This window comes from Xyrauchen texanus, chromosome 41 (genome assembly GCF_025860055.1).
Source record: "Xyrauchen texanus isolate HMW12.3.18 chromosome 41, RBS_HiC_50CHRs, whole genome shotgun sequence".
Taxonomy (NCBI): domain Eukaryota; kingdom Metazoa; phylum Chordata; class Actinopteri; order Cypriniformes; family Catostomidae; genus Xyrauchen; species Xyrauchen texanus.
Genome location: NC_068316.1, coordinates 699,509 through 711,528, shown reverse-complemented (window position 1 = coordinate 711,528; position 12,020 = coordinate 699,509). Strand labels below are relative to the sequence as shown.

The window sequence follows — 12,020 nt, the reverse complement described above, 5'->3', positions numbered from 1 at the left end:
AGATTGATGGATGGATGGATGGATGGATGGATGGATGAATGATGTATAGATTTATGGATGGATGGATGGATGGATGATGTATAGATTGATGGATGGATGGATGATGTATAGATTGATGGATGGATGGACGGATTGATGGATGGATGGATGATGTATAGATTGATGGATGATGGATGGATGGATGATGATGGTTGGATGGATGGATGGATGATGGTTGGATGGATGGATGATGGTTGGATGATGATGATGGATGGATGATGATGGACAGCTGGAAGAATGGCGGATGATGTATAGATGGATGATGGATGGATGGATGGCTGGATGAATGGATGGAGGATGATGGATGGATGGATGGATGGATGGAGGATGATGTATAGATGGATGATGGATGGATGGAGGATGGATAGATGATGGATAATGATGTATAGATGGATGGATGGATGAATGGATGATGTATAGATTTATGGATGGATGGATGATGATGGATGATGTGTAGATGGATGATGATGGATGGATGGATGATGGTTGGATGGATGATGATGATGGATGATGATGATGGATGGATGATGATGGACAGCTGGAAGAATGGAGGATGATGTATAGATGGATGATGGATGGATGGATGATGATGGATGGCTGGATGAATGGATGGAGGATGATGTATGTATGGATGGATGGATGATGGATGGATGGAGGATGATGTATAGATGGATGATGGATGGATGGATGGATGGATGGATGGATGGATGGATGGATGGATGGATGGATGGATGGATGATGATGTATAGATGGATGGATGGCTGGATGAATGGATGGAGGATGGATGGATAGTTGGATAGTTGACACAATGGTAAATAATCGATTTGATTGGCTGCTGTGTTTCTCTGATTGATTCAGGTGTGATAGATCAGGTGAGTTCTGTAAATGAGACGGATGATGAAGTTCTGGACGATGTGAACAGAACTCTCCTGCTGGAGGAGAGCAGAATGGCGCTGGAGAAGATCAGAGCGATCAACATGACACACTGCAGCACGACTGCGCAGACGCAACTCAGGTATGACTTTAATACATCATCAATCACAATGTAAAACCATAATTATACAGATGTGGTGGTGGATTCACGAAAATGTTCTTAAGAAAAATAAATAAATAAGAGTTCTTTTTTGTAAGAATCTTCTTAAAAATTCTTAAGTTCTCAAATATTTTATTCTTTGACATTGTCTGATTATATAAGCTTGCTCCGTGAGATTGCCTGGTCTAATACAACCAATTAAATACTTCAAGACTAGTAAATCGTTACAATAAATGTACCTAAATATTAAACGTTTTTTAAGTACCAAGCACCTTGCGGTCATTTTTTAATATAAAGTATGTGAGATAATTTATATGTCGCTAGTATTATAATGTTGTAATGCTTTAAGGGGTCATGATATGGAGAGTCTCGTTTTCCTTGATATTTTGGCATATAAATGTGTCATTGTACTCAAAACTTCCTCCTCACTGCAGAAACAGCATTTGTTGAAACCAAGCTGACAAAACAACTCGTCCTCTACTTCCTCCACATTGTGATGTCACACTGTTGTAGATATAGAGATATAGATAGATGCGTATGATGATCTAAAAGCACTAGAAGAGAAATGCAGCCGCGATCAGATGATAGAGTCATTTGTAACTCTGATAAGTGCAGTCTCTGTACTGTGATGAGGCCTAAATCCTACCCTAAAGCCTGAAGTATACTACCTTTTATAGTGTTTTTGACATAAACGGGAGATTTGAAATCAGTCTATAATTATCCAGTTCTCCAGGTTCAAGTTGTGGCTTCTTAATAAGTGGTTTGATAACTGCCATTTTAAAGTTTATTGGGACATGTCCTAAGCATAGCGAGGTGTTAATGATATTAAGAAGAGGTTCTGAGATTACAGGAGATACCTCTTTTAAGAGCTTAGTTGGTATTGGATCTAACAAACATGTTGTTGCTTTTGATGTTTGGATAAGTTTTGTTAGCTCTTCATGACCGATGACAGAGAAGGATTGAAATTGCTCGTGAGGAAAATTACAAGACACTGTTTTCTGAGGGGCTATGATAGATGATTACATAATTACAATTTTATTTCTGATTATTTCAATTTTATAAGTAAAGTCATTACTCTGGTGCTGCAACAGAATATTTGGTTCAGTCGGGGCTTTTATTCCTAACCAATTTAGCCACAGTACTGAATAAACACCTGTTATTGTTGTGGTTATTTTCTATGAGTTTGCTAATATATGCTGACATCATGAACACTCACCAAGCACCAAAAGGGAGTAAAAATTGGATTTGGCAAGTAAATTAAACAAAATTTGACATAAAAACTGTTTACAAAAGGAAAAGTCGAGTGTCTTTAAACAACTTTTACGATTAGATATTTAGCTTTAGGAAGCCAGATGTATTTAGAAATCTGTTTGAAAACCGTGTTTCTTTTTGCAATTCCATTCAGCTTTAATGAAATTACTTTTGGACCAGGTGTGCATGTCTGTTGTGACAGTACAAACACGATTTGTGTGTTCGGTGTGTGCAGTTCTGCAGTGTCTGTACTCCAGAGAGTTCAAGAGAAGATATCACAACCCTATGATCACATCCAAATGAGACAGCAGAACATCTCCACAACACTCTCCAGACACCACCATCAGCTGCTGGAGGCCCAGGAGGCCCTGAACACGGCCAGAAACCACAACAACCACACTGAACATCTACTGAAGGACATCCACAGAAACATACTGGAGTTCACGGTGAGTTTACAGCATCATACATAGATACTCTAAATCTACAACATCTCACTTTCCCCAGCTGCATGTCAAATAATATGTCCATTCCAACAGATCTTTAAGAACAATGTGAGCGGTGTGAACCAGGAAGTAGAATCACAGCTAGAGGAAGCTCAAGATCTGTTGACCGATGCTCTCAATATAGCAGAAGACATGAGCAACGCCACAGCTGTGAGTGACGGTTACAAACCTGAAATCTACTGCTTATTTGTACTGTGAATATTGGCTTTGAATACTGATGGATTCATCAAATGATGATTTAAGGTCATGTGATGTTTGTTTATTTGTATTGTAGGAGAAAATAGTCCTCTAGTGTCTCACTAATGATTCATTTATTCAATGAAAGAAGCCAAACTTTTTTTCTCCCGAACAAACTAAAGCATCGTAGGCATGTATACTACATACAGCATTATTAGGGGCCAAGCACCGACGATGCGGAAGCCGTTATTGTATCTGTTAGTATTCTTATTATTATTATCATTCTTCCTCTGACTGGGAGTCTATGGCAGCCATAGATGAACCATATTTAAAAAAGTTGTGAAATTTGGCACACGGATGGAGGACACTCTGAACTGTAACTGACCCAAATTTGGGGTCTCTAACTCAAACCCTCTAGCGACACCAACTGGTCAAATTTTCACTTATGTTTATGTTCATAACTTTTTAACCGTAAGGTCTAGAGTCAACTTTCTTTTTTCCTCTTATTCCCTGTCGGAGTCGAATGCATACCATGGTTTCAATTTCCACCTTACTGGATTTTACAACATTTTGAATGTTCAGTTTACTTTTTTGAACTCCTATACTGTAAATCTGATTTGCACAAAATGTTTTATGTATCATCTAGGGGCAAAAAGTCCAAACCGTTCTCGAATAACACGAATTTGATGGCGAGCACTGAAATAAAACTTGGTATATGTCATAGCCATCGTGACTTGAGCGTACCTGCACAGTTTCGGTACAGAGCCACATAGTGGTCAGGAGGTATGAAAAAGGGCAATTTTTGCTTATAACTTATGAATAATTTGGCCTAAAATCATGATACTGGTCTCTATAGATTCCACGGGGCATAATGAGTCGATAAATAGCCAATTTTCCTATGTCGGCCATTTTTAATTTTGCCATAAAATCCTGTATTTTACAAACGCATTGACGAACCGTTATGAAAGTTGGTGTGCATCATTGGCACTATGCCCTGAGGCTACCTATAAAGTTTTGGGCCAGTGCCACCTTGTGGTCAAAATTTATAAGAAAATGTTTAAAAATGCTAATAACATTTGTTTGTTTTCGCCTATCGTCCTGTCACTGCTCTCTTTAGATTCCTTTGGTTGTGCCGAATTCATTGATACCAAATTTGCCATGGTATAACCATGCTATGGTATAGCCATACTTCCTGTCCACCATTTTTAATTTCACTGAAAACCTACCCTAGCTTTTCGTTTGACAAAACGGTTCTCAAATAACCCTCCAACGAAATTTGATGGCAAGCCGCAAAAAAGCATCTGAGACTGTATCTCAGCAACATGTGGCTGTATTTTCATGACACTTTGTGTGTGTTATAATGACCACATCCTGACCTCACCAAATACATTTGGTGACAGCGCCACCTATTGGTCAAACGTTATAATTAATTTTATTAAAATGTGAGCACTTCTGCCTATGTTTTTTATGCTGCTTTTCTAGAAGTCATAATCAGTGATTATAAAGTAAAATAATCAGTGCATTTCATCGTCATGTTTCTGTGAGCTAAAAAGAAGGCTGTTCGGAAAGTTGTTTATAAAAGGAGGCTGGAGAAGAAGTGTAATTCAGGGTTATGTGTTTGTCTGTGTAGAGTCTGGATGAGCTGAGGAATGACCTGGAACTGTTGAGTCCATCTCTCAGGAAACATGTGGACACGTTAGTGATGGAGTTGACGAGCAGAGACGCTCTACAGCTGGTGTACAGAGCTGAAGACCACGCTCAAGATCTCAGCAGACTAGCAGAAGACCTGAACAGGTGTGTCATTTATCCGTCTATATGTATTAGTCTTCAGCAGGTTGTTTTAGCCATATTATTCTTAAAATAAAGTGAAATTCAACTTCATGAAACTAGAGAAATTGTCCATTATTAAACCTCTTTAACTCTGCGGACCAGGCCAGGAGTGTGTAATGAGTTTATGGTTCCAAAATAAAAGTCCCTGGATACACATGTCACTCATGTGTGGGACCATTTGGAAGCTTAGACCATCACTTTTGCATTTATGTTACATAAATAACAATATAAGACCTGAAAGCCTCTGTGTTGCCTATGAGCGCCACCTTTTGGTAATGATGTAGAAATATAAATATGAATATTAAAGTGTTTCATAGAGCCATTGTCACATATCAAATGAAAGCTCTCGTTCTCAGGAATGTGATTGTGTTGTTGATTTTGATGTCGTAACACCACAGTTTGAGTTTATATCAAAATAATCACAAAGTGAAATATTATCTCTGTTCAAACGTGTCATGTCTGCTCTGATCTCTGCTTCTGTAAGACACAAATAGACACAAACTCTATATGAACTCTTACCTTTGGAGGTTTTCTTTAAAATGAACCGTTGGTTAAGTGTCTGTGAGCTCGTTCGGGTAAATAATCCAATGTTATGTCTCAGAAGTTAAGAACAAAATAAGCCGTCAAGTCGAAAAATCATTCTAGATAAATCATCGACAACATATTTAATTTCTTGATGATGAAATGTTCTACATCATCGCAAAGCTTTCTTACAACACCTTGATTGAGCTTCTACTTGACTTACAAGCCAAAATATGCAATGAAACAGTTAACGCTCTTAATATACACTTGATGTCCATGTACAAGCACATGTGTGAGTGTTCAGCTGCGTTACAGCGCCACCTACATTTCAGATCTGTATACTGGGATGGAATGTGAAAGAGGAAAATTATTTTTCCTAGTGCTTGATGCATCTAGTGGAATGAAATGAGACTTTTTGCAGGCAGATAGAGCAAAAGAACCTGAATTACATGCTTGTGAAGTTAGGACAACAAATTTGAATAATAACACAATTATGTTCATCAAAAGATTGTAAATGTATACAGTAATATTTATGGATTACTTTAATCTTTGTCTGGATTGTGGGGGGTTGTCTGTAAAATTTAAACCACATTTTTTGCAATTAGTCCCCTCTATGTGTGTATGTGAGCTTTTACATTTTGGTGTGAAAAATCGCACAAGTTGAAGAGGTTGAGCGTATAACCATTCAGCAATGTTCTCTGTGTACTAATTAGGCCAAATCTTTGCCTTTGTGATCCTCTGGTTAAAATGTGTTTCTTGTGTCCATTCAGTTCCCTGTCTGACGTGAGATCTGCATCTCTGAATGCCACCGGTGCCACTTGGGCCAACGCCAACATCACAACTGATATACAGCTGGCAGAAGAGCTGGCTCACGCAGCCAATCAGAATGCAAGCCTCGCCCTCAATCTGGTAAATCAACCAATCAAAGTTTTAAAATGCCAAATATCATCACATACTGCACAAAATCATGATCAATGCAGTGGGATATTAGAAAATGAATTCGTGCCAGTATATTTGGTTAAAAGAAACCGTAGAAAGCTAAACACAACAGTGTTGTTGAGATGTCTGTGGTGTTGATTTGTCTGTCTGTCTGTCTGTCTGTCTGTCTGTAAGACTTCAGAGTCTAAACACTCACTCACTGATCAAGGAAACGCAACGCTTCAAACAAGCTCAAAGATTCTGGATGCCAGCAGATCTCTGATGAACGACACAGAGGGTGAGAAGACAGTTTATATCTTTATACACATGCCAATATAATGGTGGCATGTTAACAGATGTCAGGTATATGAATATTTCTCTGTGTGTGTTTGTGTTTCAGGGCTGGTGTTTAATGTCAGTGAAGTATCGAGCAGGTTGAATCAGGTTGGAGCGAATGTTCAAAACTTCACACAAATGCTCCCAGAAGCCCTGAACATCCTACAAAGCCTTCCTAATGGTACGTGAAATCTGTTGATCTACCCCTTTACACTGCGTCCCATTCACTCACTCACACACACACACACACACACACACACACACACACACACACACACACACACACACACACACACACACACACACACACACACACACACACACACACACACACACACACACACACACACACACACACACACACACACACACCAATGATGGCAGAGCTGCATGCTAGGCGCTAGTCTGCCATTGGGAGCAACTTGGGGTTCAGTGTCTTGCCCAAGGACACTTCGGCATGTGGAGTCATGTGGGCCGGGAATCGAACCGCCAACCCTGCGATTAGTGTCCGACCCGCTCTACCACCTGAGCCACAGCCGCCCCTTGTCTGTCTGTAATAACAGATGTATGTATCTCTTTCTCAGGCAGCAGAGCTGTAATTCTCGAAGCTAAACATCAGGTAGAGGCGGCCAATGTATCTGTACAGAAAGCTCTGGAACGTTTGGAAGATTATCGTATGAAGCTTGAGGAATCTTCATCCACCATCAGCTCAGCCCATAACAGCATCAGGAATGCCAACCAGCTATTCAGAGATTCAGAGGACACCAGTGAGTTTCAGAGAATGTTTTTTCTTCATTATTTGCTCATCAGAAGAGGTCAGTGATATATGTCAGGTACACATGTATGCGTGATCGTCTCACTTCCTGTCTCTCTCTCTCTCTCATCAGCCAGTGCAGCTCAAACCAAACTGAATGAAGTTCAAGTGAAAGCCGAGCGACTCTTTGAGCGCCTGAAGCCTCTGCAGATGTTGGGTGAGAACCTGAGCAGAAACTTGTCAGAAATCAAAGAGCTGATCAATCAGGCCCGTAAACAAGCGGCATCGGTGAGTCACACGTTATTGACCTCTCAAAGTAATGTGCATGTTTGCATACAGTTGGCTGATGTTCATGTTCTCTGTAGATTAAGGTGGCGGTTTCGGCTGATCGCGATTGTGTCCGAGCGTACAAACCAGAGGTGACGTCCAGTAACTTCAACACTCTCACACTGACCGTAAAGACCACTGAAGCGGATAATCTGCTCTTCTATATGGGCAGCAGCCTGAGCGTAAGTCTACAGATTATTTGAGGGCAAAAGTTTAGTTTTTTGTGTCATGTTAGTTTAGTTAATGAGTGTTATATGTACATAAGGAGGACTTTATGGCTTTGGAAATGCGTCATGGGAAGGCGTCATTCCTGTGGGATACTGGATCTGGACACACCAGACTAGAGTATCCCAACGTAAGGATCAACAACGACAAGTGGCACAGAATCAATGCCACCAGGTATGTGATTGATCTATTTTCTAACCCTTTTAGCATATATAAAAATAAATTAAACGTCAAAATATTAATAACTGCAGTCTTGATCAACACAAAATCAGTATCGTTTGAAAGTTTAGAAGCTCTACTTTATAATGCATGTAGATATTATGACCAAAACTGAACAAGTGCTTTAAAATCTGCAGATAAATCAGAAATGTTCAGTTTTTATAATTTATTTAAAAAAAATATGCGCACTATTCATATTATTGCAATCGTAAAAACATCAAACTGATCAAATATTCATGTGTCATATGTTGTTGGAAAGCTCTTAAAGAGTAAAATACAACCAGACTATTTGTTTTGCTCACAGATAAAAATATAGCGAGTAACAGCTAAATATATGTCTTTGACTATTGTGTTAGTGTTGCTTATATGCAGCGTTTTCACTTATAACTTCATGAAAAATAAACTGCACATAAAATATCACATATGATTATTTAGAGTCTGTGATTATCTTTCAATCGAGTCCACACACAAGATAATCAGATGTATAGATCATTAGATAATCCACATGAAGCACAATGTTACATATGACCACCAGGAGATGGCGCCAAATACACGACACAGACTCAATGATGACTCAAATGACACAGAATGAAACTCATTCTGTGAAATCTCATGACTAAAATCATGTGTGCATGCTATGCAAACCTTTAGTCATTGTTGTGTTTGCATGTGTAATTAGTTCTTATGTACAATTATTATCTTTTATTTGTTTGGAGATGTTTTTGGACACTATGATCAATTATATTTGTAATGTTGGAACTTTTGATTGCTTTGTCGTATCAACACAAACTTTCTCTCAGATACAGTCGACATGATTGGGAACAAAACAAAAGCAGTTTTTACTTTTTCAACCTAATTTACACCCAGAAATATATAATGTCTAATAAGGAAAAAAGTGTAATTATTTTGTCATTTTTCAGCAGTTTCTTAGGCTGAAAGTCTCAGAATGTATCATAATGTATTTCATAAAAAAATAGGAATCGTTTTCTTTACAATGATACCAAACTCTTGACCCATCTTGTTTTTTTTGTAAAGTTATAAGCCTTTAATTTTGGGTATGCCAAACACCTTAAAAACACCTTCAGAGCTGAAAGGATTAAAGCAAACATTAAAATAAAAATATTGACTATACTTTGTTTCAAAGAACTTGCACAAATTGGTTATTCATAATTTATATTATTTTAATGACTTAAGTGCATGTTAAAATGTTCAGTTGTTTGCAGATAGATTTAATTAGATGCATTTTACAGGTATAAATCTTTAATACAAGTATGTTATACATGCTAGAATATCAGTGGACATACTGTAGGTAAAAGTTGGGCAAAATCTTCTGGTGTTTTACAGTGGACTTTTTTAATAATAGGATCAAATGGGCAGATTAGTTTCATATCAAGATTTATTGGCAGTAGAAATTTAAGTGTGCATTGCTAATGCATTATTAGACACTAAACATCCATATATAAAACATATTGAATACTGAAGTTTAAAATCTCAGAACTGTTATTTTCTCTGGCAGCCATTCAGTAGTCTTTATTGCGCTCACGCTGGGACTCATGCGATAGTTTTTAGGTGATTCGTAGAGAGACTGCAGCTTGCCTGTCTCACAGCTTGCGGGTGAAGTCTCCATTCTCTGTACTGTACTCCTGTGATTATTATGTCCGGGACATGCGTTGTGTGCTATGAATAAGCGTGCACTGCTCTACACAATCCGATTCTGTTCTAGGATGTGCCCTCGAGTCGAGCGTGTACCCCCTTGGAATTTATATATGCCTATTTTAGCCACAGGAAGTGGGGAAAAACATTAGTGAAGTTTCAGGAAGTGAAAAAAATTATGAATACTACATTAATTGCATTATGTTAACATGTTAAATTTCCCAGCCCTGCTAAATATATTTAATGTCCGGCAGATTTGGAAAACACGTCACCCTTACAATACAGCAGACGGACTCTGAGCCGTTACCTGTGGTGAAGACCACAGCGACTGGTTCCTCCATCATCATGGACGTCAACAAATCCACCTGGGTGTTTGTGGGGGGTTTGGGTGGCCAGGTGAAGGTGAGCTGAACATCTGGTTTGGAAGGTGTTTCTCAGGGCTCCGTATCAGCTCTCTTTATGTTTGTAATATTGTTTTGCAGAAATCTCCAGCAGTGAAAATGACTCATTTCAAAGGCTGCATGGGTGAAGCATCACTCAACGAGAACAACATTGGATTGTGGAACTACGCTGAGAGGGAGGGAGAGTGTGGTGGATGTTTCATGAGGTAAAAGCATACCTACTAGGGCTTACTACAGACATTTGAGCTCTTAAAGGAATAGTACACACAGAATTTGATTGGCCGCTCTTTTCAATGCAATTACAATGAATGGGTAATGAGGCTTTTAAGCTTCAAAAGAGATACAAAATCACTGTAAAAGTAATCCATGCAACATGTGGAATATAATCAGTGCTGGGTAGTAATAGATTACATGTCATATGGATTAAGTAATCAGATTACAAAATAAAGTACTTGTAATTTGATCAAATTTAATGTTAAAATACTCATAATCAGACAAGTTACTTTTAAAGGATTAAATGTTAATTAGGCAACGGCAGTAAATTGTTCACAGTTTATTGATCACCATAATTGTTCCCTTTTTTTAAATCTTAAAAATGTTTCACTCTAAATCAGCCTACCTACGAAATATGTCAATTTGGTTTTAGTTTCGTGAATTGCTTTTGTTCCTTTACTCGTCTTACTCGGCTGTTTGACTTTTCACAACACACATCGTTTCATAGCAGCTTTACAGGAAATGAAACTGTAATATCTATAAAGTCTTAAAGTCATCATTGTGTAGTTTGATTAAATAAATATGATTATGAAGTGTGTATTAAAAAAAGTAATTCAATAATAATTGTTTTAATAACCCCAGTGAGCAGCCGAAGGCGACTGTGGGAACACAAAACTCCATAAGATGTTGATTAATGGAGGAAAATAATCTTGGGAGAAACCAGACTCACTGTGGGGGCCAGTTCCCCTCTGACTAACCCACCTAACCTAAACCAGACTCACTGTGGGGGCCAGTTCCCTCTGACTAACCCCACCCTAACCCTAAACCTGACTCACTGTGGGGCCAGTTCCCTCTGACTAACCCCACCCTAACCTAAACCAGACTCACTGTGGGGCCAGTTCCTCTGACTAACCCACCCTAACCCTAAACCAGACTCACTGTGGGGCCCAGTTCCCTCTGACTAACCCCACCCTAACCCTAAACCAGACTCACTGTGGGGGCCAGTTCCCTCTGACCAACCCCACCCTAACCCTAAACCAGACTCACTGTGGGGGCCATTTCCCCTCTGACCAACCCCACCCTAACCCTAAACCAGACTCACTGTGGGGGCCAGTTCCCCTCTGACTAACCCCACCCTAACCCTAAACCTGACTCACTGTGGGGGCCAGTTCCCCTCTGACTAACCCCACCCTAACCCTAAACCAGACTCACTGTGGGGGCCAGTTCCCCTCTGACTAACCCCACCCTAACCCTAAACCAGACTCACTGTGGGGGCCAGTTCCCCTCTGTCTAACCCCACCCTAACCCTAAACCTGACTCACTGTGGGGGCCAGTTCCCCTCTGACTAACCCCACCCTAACCCTAAACCAGACTCACTGTGGGGCCCAGTTCCCCTCTGACCAACCCCATCCTAACCCTAAACCTGACTCACTGTGGGGGCCAGTTCCCCTCTGTCTAACCCCACCCTAACCCTAAACCTGACACACTGTGGGGGCCAGTTCCCCTCTGACTAACCCCACCCTAACCCTAAACCAGACACACTGTGGGGGCCAGTTCCCCTCTGACTAACCCTAAACCAGACACACTGTGGGGGCCAGTTGTAAATATTACTTATGTAT

General features: G+C 39.7%; 1 protein-coding gene across 1 annotated transcript in view; it reads left to right on the top strand.

Moving 5' to 3' along the window:
* The window catches only part of lama1 (laminin, alpha 1), an 82,945-nt gene that overhangs the window by 56,667 nt on the left and 14,258 nt on the right, over positions 1–12,020 (top strand). Inside the window, exons 36-48 of the mRNA XM_052114209.1 lie at positions 898–1,054; positions 2,559–2,769; positions 2,860–2,976; positions 4,634–4,797; positions 6,126–6,264; positions 6,469–6,571; positions 6,674–6,790; positions 7,194–7,376; positions 7,497–7,651; positions 7,729–7,872; positions 7,956–8,089; positions 10,042–10,189; positions 10,270–10,394. Of these exons, the coding sequence (XP_051970169.1) occupies positions 898–1,054; positions 2,559–2,769; positions 2,860–2,976; positions 4,634–4,797; positions 6,126–6,264; positions 6,469–6,571; positions 6,674–6,790; positions 7,194–7,376; positions 7,497–7,651; positions 7,729–7,872; positions 7,956–8,089; positions 10,042–10,189; positions 10,270–10,394 (1,897 nt within the window). The remainder of the gene's footprint in view (positions 1–897; positions 1,055–2,558; positions 2,770–2,859; positions 2,977–4,633; positions 4,798–6,125; positions 6,265–6,468; positions 6,572–6,673; positions 6,791–7,193; positions 7,377–7,496; positions 7,652–7,728; positions 7,873–7,955; positions 8,090–10,041; positions 10,190–10,269; positions 10,395–12,020) is intronic.